Consider the following 23083-nt stretch of genomic DNA (forward strand, 5'->3'; position numbering starts at 1 on the left):
ATCAAAAGAATGCTCACAATGGGTTTTCAATAAAAAAAATGCTCACAATGGATGAAGAAGAATTAATTTTTATATTATCAAAATTTATAGTTTTATAATTTGTATTTGAACTACCTGAAAATTATTATAACTACTACAAATTACTTCATGAGTCTTTGTAATCATCACTATATACAGTGTAAGGCATGGGAGAAGAATGCCTCAAATAAGACAATGAACATCATCTGACACAAAATGCCAATAATATTGTGCTTGTTAGAGCATGATATTTAGTATCTCCAAAAACCGCTAATCTATTTCTGCTTTCTTTGAACATTAAAAGGTCTACGAGTTATGGTTAATTATAGGAAGTTTTAATCAGGCTCATAACTTTATTAGAATGTAAGGTGAAAGGACAAACATTATAACTCATAGAAAGGGGCTAAGATGAATACCAATAAAGCTTTTCTTTTCCTTCGCATTAGTATTAAGGGTGATCTCCATTGCAACGTGAGATCTTTATTTTGAAGCTTATTCTCAAGTGTGTGGTTGATTTATTAGAGTATTGTTGAATCTATTAATAAAAGTAACGTTATTTGAAGGGTGACCAGGAGATATCTAAATAGTTTGTGCCTCTATTGTTATTATTTTATTTTTCTGTGTTTTTTGATCTTCTTCTTCACTTGTGTGTTAGTTGCCAATTGAACTGCAAAAACATCACTTAGACTACCATGTCAACTTCCTTCCTCCATTCCCCATCATTCCTCACTACCAAAATCCCCATCTCTAAACGCTTGAATTCCAATTTTAATTCCAATTTCAATTCATCCCACCGCAAATTTTCTCCAATAAACTCACTCAATCGATCCAATGAAACCCCAAAATCCTCAAACAATCTCCAAACAATCTTAACAACCCTCACCAAAATCCTATGGTCCAAAACCCTCCCACCCCAACTCCTCATCTCCACCGTCCGTTCCGCCTGGACCACCACTTGGCTTCTCATGATGTCCCAGCTTGCCCCATCTGACACCACTGGTAATTACTCCAGACCCACTTCCCAATTTCGCGCCAAAACCAACCAACTTTCCCGCCACAACCTAACCAACCTCCATCTATACGTGGGTCTTCCTTGTCCCTGGGCTCATAGGACTCTCATTGTTAGGGCTCTTAAGGGTCTTGAGGAGGTCATCCCGGTGTCAATAGCATCACCGGGTATTGATGGGTTGTGGGTTTTTGGTGGGGAGATGGGTAGTGATGATAATGCAAATGGGTGTAGTACTTTGAAGGAGGTTTATAAGCTTAGGAAAGATGGGTATGATGGGAGGTCTACTGTTCCTATGTTGTGGGATGTGGAGAATAAAGAGGTTGTTTGTAATGAGAGTTATGATATTATTCAGTTGTTGAATTCTGGGTTCAATGAATTGGCTAATAATCCGGGTTTGGATCTCGAACCGCATTCGCTGAAGGTAAGGATTGAGGAGTGGAATCGCATCATTTACCCTTATGTGAATAATGGAGTTTATAGGTAATCATAATCAGCTGATACTCCTTGAAATTAAATTTGATGTTATGTGAAATTTGAATGTTATAATTGTTGCGACTATTACTATATTGATTCTTTATTTATTGATATTCTATATGGAATTAGGCTTTTTTGTTTGTTTTTAATTTTGATTTGATCTCAACAGGGCCATTTCCCATTCTAGGCAAAGTAGGTATTTGCAATTTATGGTTAGTTTTATCGATTGAATACACCTAAGCAACTTTTATAATGATAATTATAATATATATAATTTGTTTTTGTTATTTTATCTAACACCCGTTAAAGTTTAGAATCGACTTTCTATATATAGGGTCCATTTTGTTCAGTTTGTCTAGAGCAATAAAATGTTAGGAACGACACTAGATCACAATCTTTTTGGTTGATAAATAATTTGATTGTACATTGTGGATTCACTGGTGTTGTTGTATGGATTGTGGTTATTATTCGTTTCGAGTGGGCAGATTGAATAATGGTATTAGGATATGGTTTAGGTGTGGGTTTGCTCAAACCCAAGAGGCTTATGACGCGGCTGTGAGTGACTTGTTTGGCACATTAGACATGTTGGAGGATCATTTGGAGAGTTCTCGATACCTTTGCGGAGATTCGTTGACAATTGCTGATGTCTGCTTGTTCACTACCTTAATCAGATTTGATCTTGTTTACAATGTTATGTTCAAGTGCACTAAGAAGAAAATAGTGGAATATCCAAATCTTTATGCATATATGAGAGATATTTATCAGGTAGCATTACTTTCCTGATTCCTATTTTTCATTATTTATGAATATGTATGTTGCATTTTGAATTTGGTATTCTCATAATTAGCAAATGTTGGAACATATATAGCACAAGTTAGAGCAAATAGGCTTCTAGCATAAGTTGAGACTTGAGCATAATGACTAAGTAGTGCCATTGAAATACTCAAAGAATCATTCTTTTTAGGGCTGTTCCTGATCCTAGTCAAGATATGCATTTGCCTAGGACCCGAGAATTAGAAAGGGCCCCAATATTTGAAAATTTTGGTTAATGAAGTAGACACTAATAAAATTTGCATGATATCGATTAGAAAGTGTATATGACACACCTAAGCTACATACAATGATAATTAAAATATACATGGTTTATCTCTATTATTTTGCCAAACACCCGTTAAAGTCCAGAATCGACTTTCTACATAGAGGGCCCAATTTGTTTAATTTGCCTATGGCCCATAAAATGCAGACTACTTGAGTCTTTTCTGCGATTTCTTTGCATGTGTAACTGAAGAAGCATGTGGCGTCTGGGATGAAGTATTAAATTACCCAATAGAACACAAACATCAACTCCTCTATTTCTCCATGAAACGCGTTGCTGATGTGGTGCCGTTCCTTTAAGTGGTACATATATTCAACGTTGGTGCAAACTTTGACGCTGTGATGATATTTATGTTTTAGTGAAACTTTTAGTCTGCTGAAGTTTTTTCCAACACCTCAGTTACTAGTTAATTACCCGGACTTAGTAACTCAGATCCGACACAAGTACATATTAAAGTGTTTGACTCGGCTAAATATGGAATAATACAATATTTTGGTACCAAATAAAGTGTTCAATTGTCATACTCACCTCCAAGTGTCGAGTATCTGACACAAACACTGAAGTAAAATAAAGAGTACGGGTAACATAGGCCAACACATAGAGACATAGAGACATGTATTAGCCGATCATCGCCATTATTTTAGGACCTGTTCATTATCATTTTTGTTTTCGATTTTCAGTTTTTTTGAAAACTACCAAAAATAGTTTAATATCAAAATCATCGTGTTCCCAATGAATTTGACTAATTTTTTATTCATCATAGGACATATATAGCATATGACTTTCAAAATCAAAAAACCATAAAACAGTACTACTGAATGGGCCCTTAGATTTCAGTTTTCTTAATTTTGGAAAAATATAACAATCTTATTCACAGAGCACAATATGTTACTCACTTGTGTATGCATCAGTTACTTTAGGACAAGCAGCTGCTGTGATTATTTGATGAAAGGTTATAGTTTAGTCTTTGATAGCCAGTGAAAAGAACCTAAACTCTAATCCAATTTTAATAAGGACAAAAAGATATGAGAACTTTGTTGTGCGGAAACCGGCAGTGAGAACATAAAAATGGTAAAAAGAAAAGTGAAAGTGTTAGGAAATACGCTTTATGTTAAGATTAAGGCTTTGGCGTTGTTGATGTCAAGCCATCTTCTGTTGCTAAGCATTTTACTTTCGACTTCAGTTGTCTTTTTCGAATCTTCCGTTCTTCTTTCTTGCTTCTTAGCGAAGGGATAGTTATATTCAGCGTATACTGATCCTTTATGTGATGCATTGTGGCAGATTCCAAAGGTTGCAGAAACTTGCAATTTGAAAGCAATGATGGATGGCTACTACAAGTTCTTGTTTCCGTTGAATCCAGGCAATCTTCGGCCCATCATGCCATCTGGTTGTGAGCATGAAGCTCTATCTATACCTCACAATAGGGAGTTACTGTCATCATCTTATGAAAGTTTGCATACTAGTGTATGTTGATTGATCCAATGTGCCTATTTACGTGTATAAAGTAATTTTTCTGTGCTTATGTGTATATACAGTTTATGACTATAACGGAGGTGGGATCTTGTAATTTGACATAATCAATAAAAAAAAGTCCGCTGAAAATTTCTTGCCCTAAATCCGTTTTTGATCATTATATAATGCTTACAGACTTATAATCGCAAAAGGAAAAAATGAAAACGAACAAGAAAGGAGGAACACGCAACAAGGACCTGCCTCGCCATGGATATCAAGCAGCGAATGCTAGCACCTTTCTCCTTTAGTCGGAGTTGGACCCGGAAATAAGTGTTGAGTGGCAAATATTCGTAGGAAGAGTAGCAAACCCATCATGAAAGTGTAGGTACTTGGTAAGAGATAGCATGACCAGGTAAGTGTATCCCATCCCTCTCTTGTCATTTATGTTTCATGCTTCACTTTGACCCATTCATTTGAACTTTTGTTAGCACATGCATTATTTGACAATAGACTTGTAGTCTATACTTGGAGCCTATGTTACTTGGACTCGGGTATTGATGTCGGCATCTGATACGTTTCCAAGTGTTGGTTACGTCTAAAGATTCAATTTTACGCCTAAAATGAAGTGTTTAAGTGTCATACTAAAGTCTGAGCATCAAGGATCGGACACGGGTACGTGAAGCAAAATGAAGAGTGCAAGTAACATAGCTTGGAGCTTTTGCTAAGTTGCTTCCAAAGGCTGTGTTTGGGCATTGTGCAAGACATATATTTTCACATTGGCACAAATGATTGAAAGATATTGTGAAATTGGTCACTAAAAGAAAAGAAGAGAGATTAAAAGCTTAAACTAATAAGAACTCAACAATGCAATGCATCAACAAACACAACATGAGTGTTTTTATGTCTTAATGTAATTTCAGCAAATTATAACACAATGCAAACTCTCAAATACTCTTTTAGTGTTTGAACTCAACACTCGAACACTCAATGGTATTTGCTTATATTGTGCTCATACGTTCTCTCTTGTTTTACCGGCCCCTAGAATGAGACTTGCACAATTTCTTATACTTTGTTTCATACCTTTGAAGTCTTTATAGGCTCAAGGAGTCAAACCTCAGACTCTTTGAGGTCTTCATGCATGTTAGACACAAAATTTGAAGTTTTGACAAAGTGTGCTTGACCGAGAACGTCCGAGCACACACTCTTTTCCTTCAAGCAATCATGTCTAGCACTAGCTTCCTATCTCTTGCTTATGCCACACAGAATCATAACTTGCTCTCCTAAGGTGCTTGCATGAGCATTAGTTTGCTCGTCTAAGTAGATTTATGTTCCTGCCCTTGCTTCACTTGTTGGCTGCTTGTCTGAGCAATTATGCCTAGCTTCCTTGCTTTCAATAGCTTGCATGACCTAGTGTCTTGCTCGCCTACGTAGTCCTTATCTCAACATTGTCCACACTCCACAACAATCCAATATCTTTCTTGACCATTATAGATTGTTTAAGCATCGATCAAGCCACCATTTTCTATCAGTCGACGCACCTTAACATGATAATCTCTTTGTCGAATCACTTTCTCTCAGAGAGTTTGGTTCTTCATACAACAATCTTCCCTTCAAAATCCAATCTCTCCTTATCATCGAATGCCATTCTCTTTGATGACCCATATTCTTTGTCACCGGCTCTGTGGTCTAGGTAGCCACCATCACTTTGCAACTTAGTACAAGTTGATCTTACTTTGCTTCCCTATCTTGAGCACATTGCTCCCCTTTATGATATGTAAAATACTACCTCTAGCTTTGAATGAACTTCTTTCTCCTCATGTCTACCAAATGAAACATTATTATCAAACATGGACTTATACCTCACATCTTTTGATACCATCATGTGTTATAGTAACCACTTCATACCCCTCTCATCTTTTGGTAAGGTTACAAGGCTTCCTTCACAAATTTCGAACGTCGTGAATTTTCTTCTCACAACAAATATGAAATGTGCAAATCGGGTCAATAACCCATTTTAGCCTATCAACAAGTGAACCACACATTAAAACTTTCTTTTATCATAAAAGGTCAATAAGACTAAGGAGAAACAAATTCAAAGGACTTCATTAAAACCATAAAAAACCTTCAAAAAACAGGCAAGCACATGTAAGGGGTGCGCTGAATATTTGCATGTCCAAGGGCTATGACAAGAAAAAAATATTCGGACAAGGATAAGGCTCTTCAACAGTACACCTACTTATCTTGCATTGACATACTCGTAGGCAGTTCACAAGAGTAGATGTGTTCAATAAGGTAGAAGAAGTTTGGTTGGACCGATGGTTGGTTATGTGTGTTTAAGAGGGGGCAAAGGACAAGGGTATAGGGCTAGCAAGGGATTGTTTAGAGGCTGAAAAAGTTAAATCTTTCAGATGTTGGAGATTTTATTTTATTAAATAATAAAGTTAATGGACAAAAAGAGAGACTATTAGCATTTTAAAATAACAAATATAGTTAGTGGAAAAAAAAATCTGAGGATCACAAACATTGAAAAATATAAAAATAAAGTTAGTGAGAAATATATGGGGACCATTAGCATCATAAAAATGTTAAAAAAAATAAAGTTATTGAAAAATATGCAAGAATTATAAGCATTAAAAAGTTTTAAAATTTGGGTGATTATGATTAATTATGTCAAAAAATGTGATATAAATATAAAGAATTTTTAGATTAATAACAAATAAGCTGCCTAAAATGAACAATTGAAATATCAAATAGAAACGAAAATGGTATCATTTTCTATTATATTTAATCTTATAGAGACAATTCAAGTATCCTATCATTTCCAAATCTTTGTGACATTACAACTTTTGCTAATTCATGGGACCAAGGAGTAACTTTTTGATGAAAAAGAATAAGAGTGAAATATTAAAAAATTTACAATTACAACACATACACTCCAATCATAATTTCATAACTTAACCAGGAAGTAATAGTAGGAGACATTTTTTTTCTAGAAAGGTAAGAGCTCGAAAGATTTAAAAAGAGGACAAGGAAAATCAAAGATGATTTAAACGACTAGAATGAAAAAGGATATGACTATTAAAACTAATTCTCCTTCCTATTCAGCTTATGTATCCTATTTTTGTTTTATGGTCAAGTCATTTTAATTGTTCCATTTCTATATTTGGTATGGGTTTTTGACTTTTATGCCCTTAGTAACTTTATCCTATTTTCAATTATACCCTCCATTACCCATACTAATTTTCCTCCCTTATATTAAAAACCCATAATACCACTCTCTTTTCTACCCTTAGGGTTCCACTTTTGACCGTCCTTAAAATCCGTGAAAAGTCAAAGTAATGTGAATAGGAGGGAGTATATTGATTAACGTAGTCGATTTAATTTTTTAGAATTAAGGATATGACATTGTTATTGCTGTATGCCATAGTACTTAATAGTGGAAACATATTTCAACCTCAAGCCACTTTCAATAATAAAAGAGAAAGCATATTCACTACTACAAACAAAGAAAAGTTCTCTTGGGATCACATTTACAAGTACTCTCTCAAAACTTATATACTGAATATTCACTATTGAGTCAAATAGCCCAAAATAAACAATTTTTTTAATCATTAAGCAACATATAAACTTGTACAATCATGGTTGGTTCTTTTAACTTTTAAATTAATTTCAAAATTTACTTAATTTTTATTGAACTAAAAATGTACTTCATATGGCTGAACTTGTTAAAAATTTACTTAATTTAGTTAATCTATTTTAATTATTAGGCCTCATTTGGGTCCGCCTCTATAATGAATGAATATTTACCCTTTTCTAACACCTATAGGCAACTCAGTAAAATTTACTACCTCCTATCCAAGCGTAATTATTTTTTTTATATTAATTCATCATTATTAATTTACATTTTATTGTTAATCTTTAAGTTAAAACATAGTCAAATGAGATTTTATGTGATTCGTTTTAATGTAAATTTTATTAATATTATCTTTTTATCATTTTTAATTATGCACGAATAAAAATATTAAGACTTAAAATGGTGCATTGACATGCGTAAAAAAGTAAATAAGATGGTGAAGTTGAAACAAAGGGAGTATAACAAATGGAATATGTAGAAGTTGAAGGCAATTCTTCAATAAGAATACTTTTATGTAAAAAATTCTAGAAATGAGTTTTGAAATTAGAGTTTATAAAATTTAAATTGTTTTTTTGAACTATAAATTATTATATAATTATGATGATTAAAGGGGTTAATTCAAATATGTATATACTTTATAAAAATTTTAAATGCTTGTATTGAGTTGATTTAAATCAGCAATTTTTTTATCATGATGATTAGTAATTAGTGCATTTTTGACAGGCTTATGGTGAGGGGCCTAGAAAGCTAATATACTTTAGCTTTCTCATCAAATATGTAATGCCTAACCCTGGAAGTGGGAGCATTGATTGAAAATTTGAAAAAAATAAGATGTTTTAAGTCGCTGTTAGTAACAGCGATGTTCACCAAGTTTAGGTTGAAATGTACAGATGTTTATTTTGGGAATAAAGTTTTCACGAAACTTATTTTTGAAAATAAATTGTTAAAACATCTTATTTTATTCAAATTTTCGCATTGATCTTATCTTAACTCACCTCTAGGTTTTAACTTTTAAGACCGTATACATGTCTTGCATTAATTAATTATAAATAAATCCTTCAATTTTTAATGAGTCACTCTAAGTCTTAATTGTTGTCTTAATATATGCAATCATAAATCAATATTCCAAAAAATTCTCCAATAATTTGATTAGTGCAAATTAATCCTAAACTCATTTTGAATACTATCTCTTACCCCTAATATTAGTTATTAGAGGTAAGCTATAAGAACTATAAATGTGTTCGAATAGAAGGTCTTTGTGTTTTCAATGACTGTTGAGAACTACTATCACTAGCCAGTGCACCAAAACCATGCTCGTGAGTCGTGACTAAAATTCAATACCATGTTCATTAGGAATGCAACTCGATTTATTGTGTGGGGCCATTAGTGGGACATGCCCAAGTCGCACAAATGTCAATCCGAACCACTTCCATCTCAAATCTATCGACCTTGATAGTGGAGTCAATATAGTTTAACCCAACTCAAGCTCTAACCAGATTTATATGAATTTCACACTCTGTTACTTCTAATTAGTATATAGAATATGATCACAATTCACAAAGTTTACTTAAACGCGTAAAAGCAGTAATTATAGACAAATCAAAACCAAAAACCACATTTGAGAATTCATACCATGAAATCTCCAAAAAAAAGCAAAAACACAAAACCCCAAAAAAAAGATCCACCTCCTCTACCCCTTAAAATAAAGGGTTTCCCAAAAAGAACACCCAATTGACCCAGAAGCAGAACCTTTTACTTTTCTAACCCAAACCCACCACTTTAAAGTATAAACCCCCAAAACCCTCCATAAATTCATACACACCAAATTATTTCAACAATTACCCAAAAACAATAATAACACTCCCAACTCAAATGGGTACCCAACACCAAATTCTGTTCATTATCTTTCTTTCTATCCTCCTCTGTTCTTCCTCTGCTTCAACAGACTACACAGCTTTGGTATACAAAGGATGTGCAGATCAAAATTTCCCAAACCCATCTGATTTATACGCTCAATCTCTCAAAACCCTTTTTGATTCTCTCATTTCTCAATCATCTAACACAAATTTCAGTAAACTTACAACAGGAGAATCCACTCAAACACCCATTTTTGGACTGTACCAATGTAGGGGTGACTTAAATTCAGTTGACTGTTCCAAATGTGTAAGTGAGTTTCCAAAAATGGCAAGAAAATACTGTGGAAGTAACTCAATTGCAGCAAGAATTCAACTCATTGGGTGTTATATGAGGTATGAAATAGTGGGTTTTAAGCAAGTTTCAAGTACAGAATTGCTGTATAAATACTGTAAAAAAGGGGAAGTAAATGATCAAGGATTTGAAGGGAAAAGGGAGAGTGTGTTTCAAGAAGTGGAAAGTGGAGCAGTGAGTGGAAATGGGTTCTATGCAGCAAGTTATGAGTCCGTTGTGTATGTTTTGGGTCAGTGTGAAGGAGATTTGATGGGAAGTGAATGTGGAGATTGTATAAGGACAGCTTTAGAAAGAGTTAAAGTTGAATGTGGGGATGCAATTGGAGGGCAAGTGTATTTGAATCAATGTTATGTTAGTTATACCTACTATCCAAATGGTGTGGATCAAGATAACCCTTCATCTTCATCAGGTGTGTTTTTGAATTTGCTACACGATATCTTAAAACTTCTTACTTCGATTTGCTTTACGTAGTACTCACTCCGTTTTTCATTTAATTTTGCATTCACTTTTTTTATTTTGGATTGTCTCGCTTACTTTGCAGAATTTTCTTTTAATCTTATCCATAATCTAATTCTCTTCTAATCTCTTCCACTCATTTTTCTACATCTCTTATTGTTCATCTTATTAAACAACTATAGGTTTAGTATTTACAATTACACTTTTATAAAATAAATGCAAATTAAATAGGACAGAGTGATTATATTCAAAGGAATAGAGGACTAGTATTTTATTTCATTTAGGGTACTTTATATTGATCTTTAATATTCTTCTTCTTGAATTCTTTTGTATGATGTATTGGTATGATGTCTGCTCTCTCCCGCTAAAATTGGTATATTTTGAATTTAATGTTTTTTTAAATATAATGGATGGTCAATGAAAAAACTAATAATTGGATGAAAAATTGTGAATAAGATCGAGTAGGAGAATTTGTGGATGAATTAATAATTTTAGAAATATAGCAAAGTGAGATGAATATTATAAAGTATAATTATAACTATTGAAAGACGAATAAAAAAGTGAAGTTGTTGTATAAGATCTTTAACAATGTTATAAAGTATGCTATTGAAAGATGAATGAAAAAAAATACTACAACACATGGATGTTTTTAAAACCCTAGTCGTTATATTTTCCCATTTTTTATAAGGCTTTTGTTGATATTATAAAAACTAGTAGTACCATAACAAGTGAGTGTTTTTGATACATTAATCGTTATTTTTTTTTTTTTCATAATGACTTTGATATTACATGAAAAACGAATAAAAATTAATCTTAGACTAACTAATTTTTAATAGGTACTTTAACTTCTTAAAGAAATATTTTGATTTTTTAATAATAACTTAGTTATTTTTAATTTTTTTTCTTTAGTATTAATAACTTCATTCCTTTTATTAAATTTGCTTCCGTTTAAACATAAATATTATACAAAAGAGTGTATGTCCACACAATAAAGATTTGTGTATGTCAAACGATTGTTTGGACTAGTCAGCATGAGTGGCACTGCCTCCTTATAAAAAGAGTGTATGTCCACACAATAAAGATTTGTGTATCTTTGTTTTATGTTTGTTCTTTTCTTTCATTGCAAACTTTGTTTAAATTTAAAAATAATTTGTTATAGTTTTAATATTTGTTTTTTGCAAATTACATTTATTATAGTATCAATACTTACGGTTTTAGGCCAAATTACAAAATTTCGACTATTTAATCTAAAATTCCGACTACTAAAATAACTGAAATCATGTGATTTGGCCTGAACGCTGTAAACACTGATGTTATGGTGACTGTAATTCACAAAAAAATCGTTGAGGCTATAATTCACAAAATGGCTATAATTTACTATATTTTTTCAATTTGGGATGTTTTAATGACTACGCTACATTTCTTTTTATGTTAGTGTGCTACTACTTCCTAAAACTGTCGTACGCACATTTCTTTTCACTTTTGATGCCATTTATACAATTTTTGATGATTAAGTTTTGTCTCAATTAAAGAGCTAATATGACTTTTTTGAACAGATTATGTGTTTGATTATCATCCCGATCTTCCTTGTCTCTTATGATCATAGCCAACAATCAATCAATAATTTTTTTTTTGCTAACTAGAGCGAGCTGCCAGGGCCTTATTTCCACAACATTGAACTACTCTAATATAGCATTTGGGAACAAGTATTTCATTTTAAATTATGGATTTCAATTATGAAATCATAAATGAAAAATTTGAAAATGACAATGTTTGGATAGTCATTCTCAAATTCTCAACTTTAACTACTTTAAAAGCAATGGTGAAACTTGATTTGTCAAACTATAAATTTGAATCAATTCAAAATTTCCAAATAAAATCGTTTCCAAACATGGCATAAGATTAATCTAAAGTATATGAATATAGTATTAAAGAAAGTCTAAAATATACTCTTGAATTATCTTAGCTCCACCCCTATTTATTATTTATTATTTATTATTTATTATTTATTATTTATTGATTATTGATTTGAGTAAATGTTAAACTGAGAGAAAAGGAAGGTTAGAAAATAGGGGTAGCAAGAGTCAAACTCAGAATCCACTTTTAAAAAAAATACATAATTTAACTGAAATAAACTCTGATTCTCACCACCTCATACATATATACAAGTGATTGGGAGATATCGTTGATTTTTTTACTAACGTAAGTAAAAATAAAAAATGATCAAAATCCTGTAATTTGGCCAGAACGCTGTAGATATTGATATTTTGGTGATTGTAATTTATAAAAAAAACATTAAAGCTATACTTTAAAGTTGTGATTTGCTAATAATAACATGATAGGCCAAACGAAAAGAAAGGTTAGGAAATGAGAGTAGGAAGTCAGACTCAAAATCCACTTGGAAAAAATGATCAAAAAAGATAAAATCCGATTCTCAATAACACCTCATACTTAAAAAAATGTGATTGCCAAGTATTCATGATTTTTACTAATGTAGGTAAAATATATGCAGGGACTAAAAAAGGAACAGCGAAAACAGTGGCCATAGTGTTGGGAGGAACAGCAGCAGCAGGATTTGTGGTGGTAATTCTACTATTTACCAAATCTGTTTTCAAGAAAAAACCTTCCAAATTTCACTATGGAGGATAATCCTATTCTCTATTACCACATCATGTACATAAAACTATTCCTATTAATTTTGTTTACTTATTTAACATATACTTCGGCGAACTGTACGATATTCATTATGTAGTAGATGCAAATACAAGTATAACATTACATTGCCTTCTATTTTGTTGGCTCTTTGAATCTTTTATGGGTGACAGAACTTGTATAGCCATTAGATGATGAACTCGGGATCATACAGTTTGGCACAGTTGTCAAATTGAATTGGGTTTTCTAATTTTAGGGTTTTTTTTATGCTCAATATTTACTTTAATTGGATTGGAATGATAAAATTCTTAAAACCCAAATAAATCTTCAACCTTTTCAATACTCTAATGGGTGGTGTTATGAAGGTGGATGGTAGATGGGGGAGGGTCGTGCAAAGATCGAAGCGGGTAAGTGCTTCCATTATGGTGAGGGGTGGTGGTGGTAATGGTAGAGACTAGAGAGGGAGATGAGAAGGTTGTGAATGAGTGTGATTTTTGATGTGGTTTAGTTGTATATGAATTGAGTTAAGGTCAAAGGTAAAAGAAAATGTCAAAGTGTATTTTGGGTACAAGTCACTAAATTTCGGTAATTTGACTGTATTAATGTCGATTTTTGTAACTTGAAGTTTGTAGTATGTAAAAAATAAATTTTGAAGCTGTAGTTTTTAAAATGACTGAATTTGAATGCATAGTTGGCAAAATACTCTTTAATTTTATACACATTTCATGTTTGATATGGTGATGTTATGGGGGCATACGTGGGTATGGGGCACACATGATAATGAGTATAGACAATTGATAGTAGGTGAGGATGATTTTGAATGCATACTCACCTGAATAGACGTGTATATAAAATTTTTGTAATATTTGATGATTAGATGGTGGATATTAGTTTAGAGGAATGGTATTTGCACAAGCTTGCACATATTATCAACTCTAGATATTACCATTACTAAGCAAACACTCGAAACCCACAAACATACACAAAATACCAACAAACTTGTGAATAGATGCTATCAAATGGAAAATTTGAAAAAAGTAAGATAAATAAACAACTTAATTCCAAAAATAAGGTTCGTGAAAACTTATTTCCCAAAATAAGCGTCTGTACATCCAAGCCTAGCCTCGGGATAAGTCGCTGTTAGTAACAGCGAAAGAGGAAAAAAAAAAAGAAAAATAAAAACCCCAAAGTCGCTGTTAGTAAAAGCGAATGAGGAAAAAAAAAATTAAAACCTCAAAGTCGCTGTTAGTAACAGCGACTTTAAGGTTAACTGATAACTTCTTAATCTCGTAGGTTGGAATGAGGAAGTAACTGGGAACTAAAAACTTGAAAAATTTTAAGTCGCTGTTACTAACAGCGACTTTGGGGTTTTTATTTTTCTTTTTTTTTTCCTCTTTCGCTGTTACTAACAACGACTTATCCAAACCAGTGGTTTGGATGTACGGACGCTTATTTTGAGAAATAAGTTTTCACGGATCTTATTTTAGGACATAAGTTGTTAAAATGTCTTATTTTTTTCAAATATTCCTATCAAATGGCAATAATAAAAAATAAATATCATCTTGTCTAGTATGAAATTGTCTTACCATGAGATATGGTCCCATATAATTAGTCCATTTACGTAATTTATCACTTTAAAATTATAAGTGATCACTTTAACACATTAAACGTACATAAATCAGTTCAACAAGGGTGGTCTCACCATAAGACCATCTCATTTTAAGAATGCGAAAAAAAAATTTAATCTTCTATCACTGGGCCTATTCCAAGCCACACTAGTTTTGGGTCACTTTTCCCTAGCCCAATCCATATTTCCCTACCATCTTTCTACCAGTCGTCCATACCCAGCAACAGTATGGCCCCCCATCCAATGGTGACTCGAGCCCAACATGGGATCTTTAAGCATCGCTGTTAGATTAGAGTATATAACAATCATCAACTTAAACTGATGATTGAAATCCCTATAATATATTATATACTCTAACACTTATAAACCACTAAACCTCTCGTTCGATCTCCACCTCTATCTCATCCCGTACCAAACAAGTCCTTATTGACCCAATTGGAAATCCGCCATAAATGATGAATTTACTGCTCTAATTAAAAACTTCATAAGGAAGATTGTATCCCGCCCCTAGTGTTAATGTTATTTGTTGCATGTGGTTTTTTGTCATAAAACTAATTTAGATGGCTCATTTGCACGATACAAGGCTCGTTTAGTTGGAGATTAGAGTTCTCAATAGGTTGGTCTTGATTATTGTATTGAAACATTTAGCCTGGTGGTCAAATCGGTTAACATTCGGATAGTTTTGAGTTTACCTCTCTCAAAATCATGAATCATTCACCAGTTATAAAATCGGTTATAACTTAAAGAATAATTTCTATGTCAATAATTACTAGTAAAAAATATTAGCAGTTATACAACTAAGCTCAAAATAACTTAAAAAATTAGACAAAGAAACAAATTCAAAATATTCAAATAAAAGAGATAACAAAAATAAAAACTATTAAAATCGAAAAAAATTAAAATAAAAGATTGAATTTTTTTTACTCTAATTAAAATTTATTCTTGTCAAATAAAAATATTCAAATTATTATGTCAGTTTACACAATTCGTTATTTTATCTCTCAATTTTATATTTTATTTTATTATTTTTTTTCCTTGAATATGATATTCTTGTCTATTTTTAACATTGATTCTCAACAAATAAGACAACATATTCGTATTGATTCCTATATCGTTCTTGTGGTCTATTTTTTTAGTTGGAGCCCTTGTAGATTTTTTGATTATATATTGTTAATATTAATTATATATTGTTAATATTAATTCATAATTTTTTAATTATATATTGATAATATTGTTAATATTAATTTTTTAATTATATATAGTTAATATTAATTCATAATTTTGCTCCTTTAAATCTAAATTTCTAGCTTCGTCTCAGTTCACAAGATTTAAACAAGAATTAATCACATAGAGTATTAGTATTCACAAAGATTTCTATATCTTGTTAGTATAAATCAATAAATGCAAATAATCAGGCCAAAAAAAATAAAATAAAAGAATAGAACTATTCCTATTAATTAATTAATGCATATATATATATATGGAGTACTCCATATTAATTGAAATAATATTTCATAGTATATCTTTTGATATTATTTAGTGAATATTCTTTATTATTGTGTGTATTTATATATATATATATATATAGAAATATATTAATGTATTGATATAGAAGATTGCTTAATCTTCAACATTATATTTTTTTTAAAATCTTCTGCAAAATAAAATCTTTTAAGGAAAGTAATTAAAATAATAAGAAAATTATTCATTTAATTTGTGTAACGTATTTGTGCTATATTTATAGGTTGCAAATCCACATTTTTAAGTAGAACTCCAAGCCCTAAAAATCAAAAGAGAAAAAACTTTATAATCTAAATTATTCTTAACTATTTTCAATGGCAGATTTCTGCAGATTTATTGTTGCACTTCTTTTTTTCGTTTGTTTAATTCATGGAGGTAATTTTTTTTATTTATTCATTTGTTTTAATTTTGAGTTACTGTGTAGGCTAGAAAAAAAAGAATTAGGTAAAATTCGATTGGATATGCACTTATTTTAGGTTTTGAGATCGTTATGTTTATTAATAATTGATTCTTCCATTTTAAAACACAAGATGGTGAATTATTTTAAATATTATAAGCATTAATTTTTATAGATCTTTAAATCATAAATTATTGCATTTTACAAAATACTTTAAATTATTACTCTCTTAATTTGCATTCATTTATATTTAGGATTGTCCATATTATTTTACATAATTTTCTTATCAGGACTAGAGTTCCCCATATATCATTTCGTGTCATTATATGTAATTTGTTAATTAATTAAGTAAATGGTTGTCGGCTAATTTGACTACATACAAGTATTGAATAAAAGAAATATACGTATGGGTCATTGTCAATAATAAAATAAATATATGTACGCGCGGGCGAGCAAAAATTGACAAATTTCATGAAGTTATGTGTAATTTTTAAAATTACGATAACTTTCTAACGATTTGTATCTTTAAACACCTAACATATACTAAGTAATTTAATATTAAGACCCATAATTTTTCGGAGACTTGTGCGGTCGAACATGTTGAATATGCTCAGATAGTCCTATGCGTGTAAGTCATTGTCAATAATAGAAATAAGACAAATTTAAAAGGACAAACTAAAAAAAGTATGGCCAATTACATCGGACAAAGAGAGTATTTTAAAATCTTTGTTTCACCTTATAAGTTATTTGAACTATAAAGGTGTTTATTTGGGTCATCAGGTTGATTTTCATTTAACATAATTGTAAATTATTTTTAAAGTTGGGTTAAATCAGATTCAGTTATAAAAGTCGGGTAAATTTTAAAGCATCATATCCGTTTTAAAAAACTTTTGAAAAAATTTATCTATTTATGAAAATCAATGATGAAAATTTTGCAGGAAAAAGTTGCACAAATGCAGATTTAAAAATAAAACAAGAGGCAACAGGATCACAAGTAGGAGGAAAAAATGAGTATGAAGTGAATGTCCAAAACACATGTACATGTGTGTTTGTAGATGTAATTTTAGGTTGTGGTGGATTTCAAACCCAAGAACCAATTGATCCTTCCATTTTAAAGCAAGATGGTCAAGATTGTACTCTCAATAATGGCAATTCTATTGCTCCCAATTCTACCCTCAATTTCAAATATGCTGCTGATCAAATTTTTAATTTCACTATTAAGAATGCTCAAATTGCTTGTTCTTAGACCTTTCAACTAATTTGTAATAATTTTTGCTTTTTTCTTGTTTAAAATAAAAAAAATTATGAATAAAAAAGCTACATTTAATAACTCATTTTTGAATTAAATTTGAATTTGTGTGGATACTACTATTTGGGTGTGATTTGTTCTTGTAAAAGTCTTTGTATATATAGAGGCCAATGTGGGCCCGAATTCATATTAGTTAATAATATGAGCTACTCTTGTGAGAGATCGTTTCTCGGTGAGACGATTTCAAAACAGAAGCCCATATACTATTAATTGTATTAATTGAGTTATTAAACCCATGTATGAAGACCGTCTCACGGTGAAATTATCTCACTCTTATAGAAGAATTTGTGAAGTAATATATAATTGAAAATCTGCAAGTAAGGGTGTACCATTAATATGAAAAAATCTAGTAAATTTTAGGAATAAAAATGTAAATATGGAAGATTGTATCTCGCCCCTAGTGTTAATGTTATTTGTTGCATGTGGATTTTTGTCATAAAATTAATTTAGATGGCTCATTTGCACGATACAAGGCTCGTTTAGTTGGAGATTAGAGATTCTCAATAGGTTGGTGTTGATTATTGTATTGAAACATTTAGCCTGGTGGTCAAATCGGTTAACATACGGATAGTTTTGAGTTTACCTCTTTTAAAATCATGATTCATTCACCAGTTATAACATCGGTTATAACTTAAAGAATAAATTCTATGTCAATAATTACTGGTAAAAGATATTAGCAGTTATACGACTAAGCTCAGAATAACTTTAAAAATTAGACAAAGAAACAAATTCAAAATATTCAAATAAAAGAGACAACAAAAATAAAAACTATTAAAATCGAAAAAAACTAAAATAAAAGATTGAATTTTTTTACTCTAATTAGATTTATTCTAGTCAAATAAAAATATTCAAATTCAAATAAAAATGTAAATACGTAATTCCCTTTCAGAAAAATTTATTTAACAAATGAAGTTAATTTTTTCCAAAAGATATTTCAAAATAGAAAAATTTATATTTAAACGAACTTTGTGAAATTTTCATTTGAGAAAATGAGAAGAAAAAATAAGAACAATACTAAAAAAATATTATCTCTATTTTGATAGATTTGCACCAATGAGAAATGGGTAATTTTAAGAAAAGAGTGGATATTGATAATAAACGAAAATAAAGAATAAATTGTGTGGATTAAATTAAAAAAAGTTTAAATATATGGATAAGATAAAAAAATAGTAGGTCATTATCTAAAGATAGAAATATAGATGTTGATGGATGATGGCTTCCATGAAAATTCCCAAGCACTAAAATGACTGATGGCATGCAACCAAGAGCCTCTCAAACAAGTCCATGAATCTTCCACTCTCTCTTGCACAATAATGGAATGTAAGAGTTGTGTAATCACATGGCACCCATGTACATCACCACTTTGCTAACCCATAAATTAGCTAAATATTAGCACCACCTAATTATTTCTTAAACCTACCCAATTATTGATATAAATAAATACTTATATTCCATCTTTAAAAAAATAATTAGCTGGGTCACACATGTGGGCATGTGATTATTTGGCTTAATCTATTTTTATGTTTTAATTAGAGGATGGGAATTAAGGTATTTTGGTGTGGGTCCATGCTATGATTGATACTAACATGTTGTTCATTTTCTTCTCCCATTTCTTCATGTTTCTCCTTGCCTTTCTTTAAAACTTATATAGACTACATATAGTCATAGGAGTAGTAACACTTTTTTTCTCATAAACCTCATAATTTTTTCATGTTTTTTGCCATCCCCTAAGCCTAAGCCATCTATGATCTTTCTTACTAATATTTTACCATAAGAGCCAAACTTTGTCTTAATGACGACAAGTCGACAAATATTATATTCTCCTAATAAGATTTAGGTTTGAACTCATTAATCCGCTATCTCAGTCTACCCCAACCTCGTAATCAGAAAATTCATCATAGTCTTTACATATTACTTTCTCTGTTTATATGTGTTTATCTCATAATTTTACAGATATATAATGTAAAGATATGATGTAAACTCATTGATCCCATGACCTTGTCTAGAAAATGCATCACTTACTCCAACTAAAAAAATACTTTATTTTTATTTTTTATTCTTTATTTACCATTATATTCTTTTTTGGTCTTGTTCAATTGATAGAAACATAGTCCTTAGAGCCTTGCTAACTATTAATAGTCAAAGAAGGTCGATATATTTTATTCCGTAGAATTAAGAGCAATCTCTTTTATTTCAACGGTAAGGATGCTACTTATTAAATTATAGAGCAATCTCTTTTATTTCAACGGTAAGGATGCTACTTATTAAATTATATGTTTTTTGGCTCATAAATTTTTATTATCATTCAATATTAGCTTTTATAATAATGTTGGATGTTAATAAATTTTTAAAAACTAATTAGCTATTAGAAATGGATTTTGAATTAAAAAGAAAAAACATATTAGAATTTGGATCAAATTTTCAAAATTTTACCTCTAAATAAAATTCTAAGAAAATTTTATGTTTATTTGTCACTTATAGGCTTCTTCTAGTTAAGTAATAATTGTGCAACCACATAATTACTTTTTCTTGTCAAAAATATTTTCGTTTCATGAATATTCTTACTCAATTAAAATATATTATTGTATTTTTTTAATTTGTGGCACATATAAGACCACCAGTCAGCACTTGTCATATGTGTAATTCCCAGCCAGTAACATGCTGCCATTTGTTAGAAACTAAGAGAATGATATTTCTAAATTTCCACTAAAATTATTAAATAAATTGTATATTTAAAATTATTATACATCATAACAATGACACAAAAAAATTTATTATGTACTAGCATTTGATAGTTGGTTCTCTTGACCGAAATTCACTTTAATCGTTTGTTTCAATTCCCCTTATTTACAAAAGAAATTCTTAATTTTTAAATTTATTCTTTTATGATAATAATTATAAAAAATTTTTGTGAATTTTGGCCTCAAGAATATTCTAGTGATCTTTTAACTCTCACTCAAAATTTTGACTTCTTCACCCATTTAACATTTCTTATCAACTTGAAATCGAACATTTATAAAAAAAACTATTTTAATCAAAAACTTAATAAATAATTTAGCTTAAAATATGATATATATTCTATTAGTGTAAAGTATTTATGCATATTCTGTTAGTGTCAAATATTTTTTTTGCATAGTACTTTTATTTTGTTAAAATAAAAGGTAGTAAGGTACCTTTATGATTTGCTTTTAAAAAAGATCTGTATGTGAACAAAATTTTTTGAAATACTCTTCTAAGGAACCAATTCAACTTAAAGTTTAAATTAATGGTTGAGACCTCATAATATGTTATATACTCTAACACGCCCCCTCACATGAGAGTCCTGAGCTATAATTGTAGATGCAGCACAGGCTCTCCTCATATCTAATACTAAATATTTCACTTAAACGAAGAGTGGTTGAGATTCGAATTCGTGACCTCTTATCACGTTGGCTTTTGATACCATATTAAAAAACTAACTCAACGAAAAGCTTAAGCTAATGGTTGGAGCCCCAAAATATGTTATATACTCTAAGATACTGGGTTGCTTGACTATTACATCTAGCCTTTCTGCCCGTCTTAATTGCATTTCTTTCCACTATCTCAGTATTTTTTTATTATAGGTTAAGTGGAGGAAAGGGTAAGTTATGTGATGTTGAAATGAATTATAATTAGGTATGTTAGGTAATATAGAATTTATTTGAAAATAGGTATTTTAAGAATTGTAAATTATATTTATATATTTGAAATTTGCAAATTTTGATATTTGGTCTATATTATATTATTATTGGAATTTTATGAAATTGACCAAATTTTACATTTTCAAAATCAAAATTTATCAAACATAGTATTTGGACCAATTTAACATTTAGAAATGAATTCTAAATTGCCAAATATACGATTAGTTTCCTTCGAATTTTAAAAAAAAATGTTTGTGAGTTAATCGAGCTAAGTATAGCATACGCAGAGATAAAAGTGTCGGATCAGCCACAATATATCCCCCTTTAAATTTTGAATCATTCTTTTAATGATAATAGCTGTAAAAAACTTATAAATTTTAGCTTCTCGAATAACTATATTATGGGTTTTTAGCCAATTTTTAACTTAAATTTCGGCTTAGCCACTAAAGTTCTTCCTCTATTTCAATTTACTTGTAATATTTGCTTTTTCACAATACTGTCTGATGAACTAATTTAATTCTTAATATCTCTAATTATATATGATAAAAAATTATAAAAATTTAATATTAATAATCTTTGCAATCAGACGGATTAAACAAGATCTCATTTAACTATATTTTAATTTATAGATTAAAAACTAATCACAAATTAAAAGTCATAAATAAATAGTGTCATTTTTACCAATATTGCGACTAATATAAAACGGAGGAATTATATAGCTATATAAGTGACTTGACCTGAGTGGTTTTCTAATGAAGGAATACAAGTTGAAAACATGGGAGTGATTTTGTTTGGTTTCAATGTCTTATTCCCATAACATGAAAAGATTCCTCTTGTCCAACTCAATCATCCATTTCATCAAACTACTACTAACTATTCCTACTTATAATCAAATTTATTTTATTTTATTTTTTTTAAATCACATTATTTTCTCCTCAACAAGATCTACCATCTTCCATTTTTAATAATTGCTTTAAATTAAATAAATATTAGGAGAGTTAAAAGGGTTTGAGAAGAATATAAGTTAAATTATATATATATATATATATATATATATATATATATATATATATATATATATTTCACGACTTAATTTTAAAGGTTGGATCCTAAATTTTCTATAAAACCAAAGCTCTTATTTATCTTCCTGACATATATAGGTAGCTAAAATTTGATTTATCTCAATATATATATATATATATATATATATATATATATATATATATATATATATATTTATTATTATATCAAAGTTTTTTTCATTAGTTATTAATCATCATTTGTATTATCATGAGAATTTAAACTTATCTTAATTATAACATGTTTATTTTTTTAGGAGGAATTTGAATTTAATTCTTATTGCACACTCCTCTAATCCTCCATTTTCTTTAGCCTACGTTGTACCCAGAAAAACTTCTATTATATTATCTCAATAATAAAATATTTTACATTAAATTTTGTATCTAAATTTAATTAAAAAAAGATAAAATAAGTTTGTTGGAGGCATAAATAAGTTGAGTATTAGTAACACTTTCTTAGAATCTTTGTCATACTTGAAACTTGAAAGTTAC

The 23083-nt window shown here is 30.2% G+C and overlaps 3 protein-coding genes across 4 annotated transcripts; all 3 read left to right on the forward strand.

Moving 5' to 3' along the window:
* The first annotated feature begins 540 nt into the window (after window positions 1-540).
* Window positions 541-4386, forward strand: LOC130826843 (uncharacterized). Its single transcript, XM_057692438.1, has 4 exons — window positions 541-1507; window positions 2017-2266; window positions 3879-4061; window positions 4245-4386. The coding sequence occupies exons 1-4, from the start codon at window positions 711-713 to the stop codon at window positions 4269-4271; spliced, it is 1257 nt and encodes a 418-aa protein (XP_057548421.1). The 5' UTR covers window positions 541-710; the 3' UTR covers window positions 4272-4386.
* A 5160-nt stretch (window positions 4387-9546) lies between these two features.
* LOC130826844 (plasmodesmata-located protein 3-like) lies at window positions 9547-13135 on the forward strand. Of its 2 annotated transcripts, none has more exons than XM_057692439.1 (2): window positions 9547-10300; window positions 12860-13135. In XM_057692439.1, exons 1-2 carry the CDS (start codon window positions 9556-9558, stop codon window positions 12994-12996), a joined length of 882 nt encoding a protein of 293 aa, XP_057548422.1. In that variant the 5' UTR covers window positions 9547-9555; the 3' UTR covers window positions 12997-13135. The 2 variants fall into 2 exon arrangements, with proteins under 2 accessions (XP_057548422.1, XP_057548423.1); XM_057692440.1 differs by lacking the exon at window positions 12860-13135 and adding an exon at window positions 11904-12850.
* Window positions 13136-16414: 3279 nt separating this feature from the next.
* LOC130826681 (TPD1 protein homolog 1-like) lies at window positions 16415-17790 on the forward strand. The gene is made up of 2 exons (XM_057692248.1): window positions 16415-16522; window positions 17483-17790. Exons 1-2 carry the CDS (start codon window positions 16462-16464, stop codon window positions 17788-17790), a joined length of 369 nt encoding a protein of 122 aa, XP_057548231.1. The 5' UTR covers window positions 16415-16461.
* The last annotated feature ends 5293 nt before the right edge of the window (window positions 17791-23083 follow it).

The sequence above is a fragment of the Amaranthus tricolor genome, chromosome 11 (assembly GCF_026212465.1).
Source record: "Amaranthus tricolor cultivar Red isolate AtriRed21 chromosome 11, ASM2621246v1, whole genome shotgun sequence".
Classification (NCBI taxonomy): domain Eukaryota; kingdom Viridiplantae; phylum Streptophyta; class Magnoliopsida; order Caryophyllales; family Amaranthaceae; genus Amaranthus; species Amaranthus tricolor.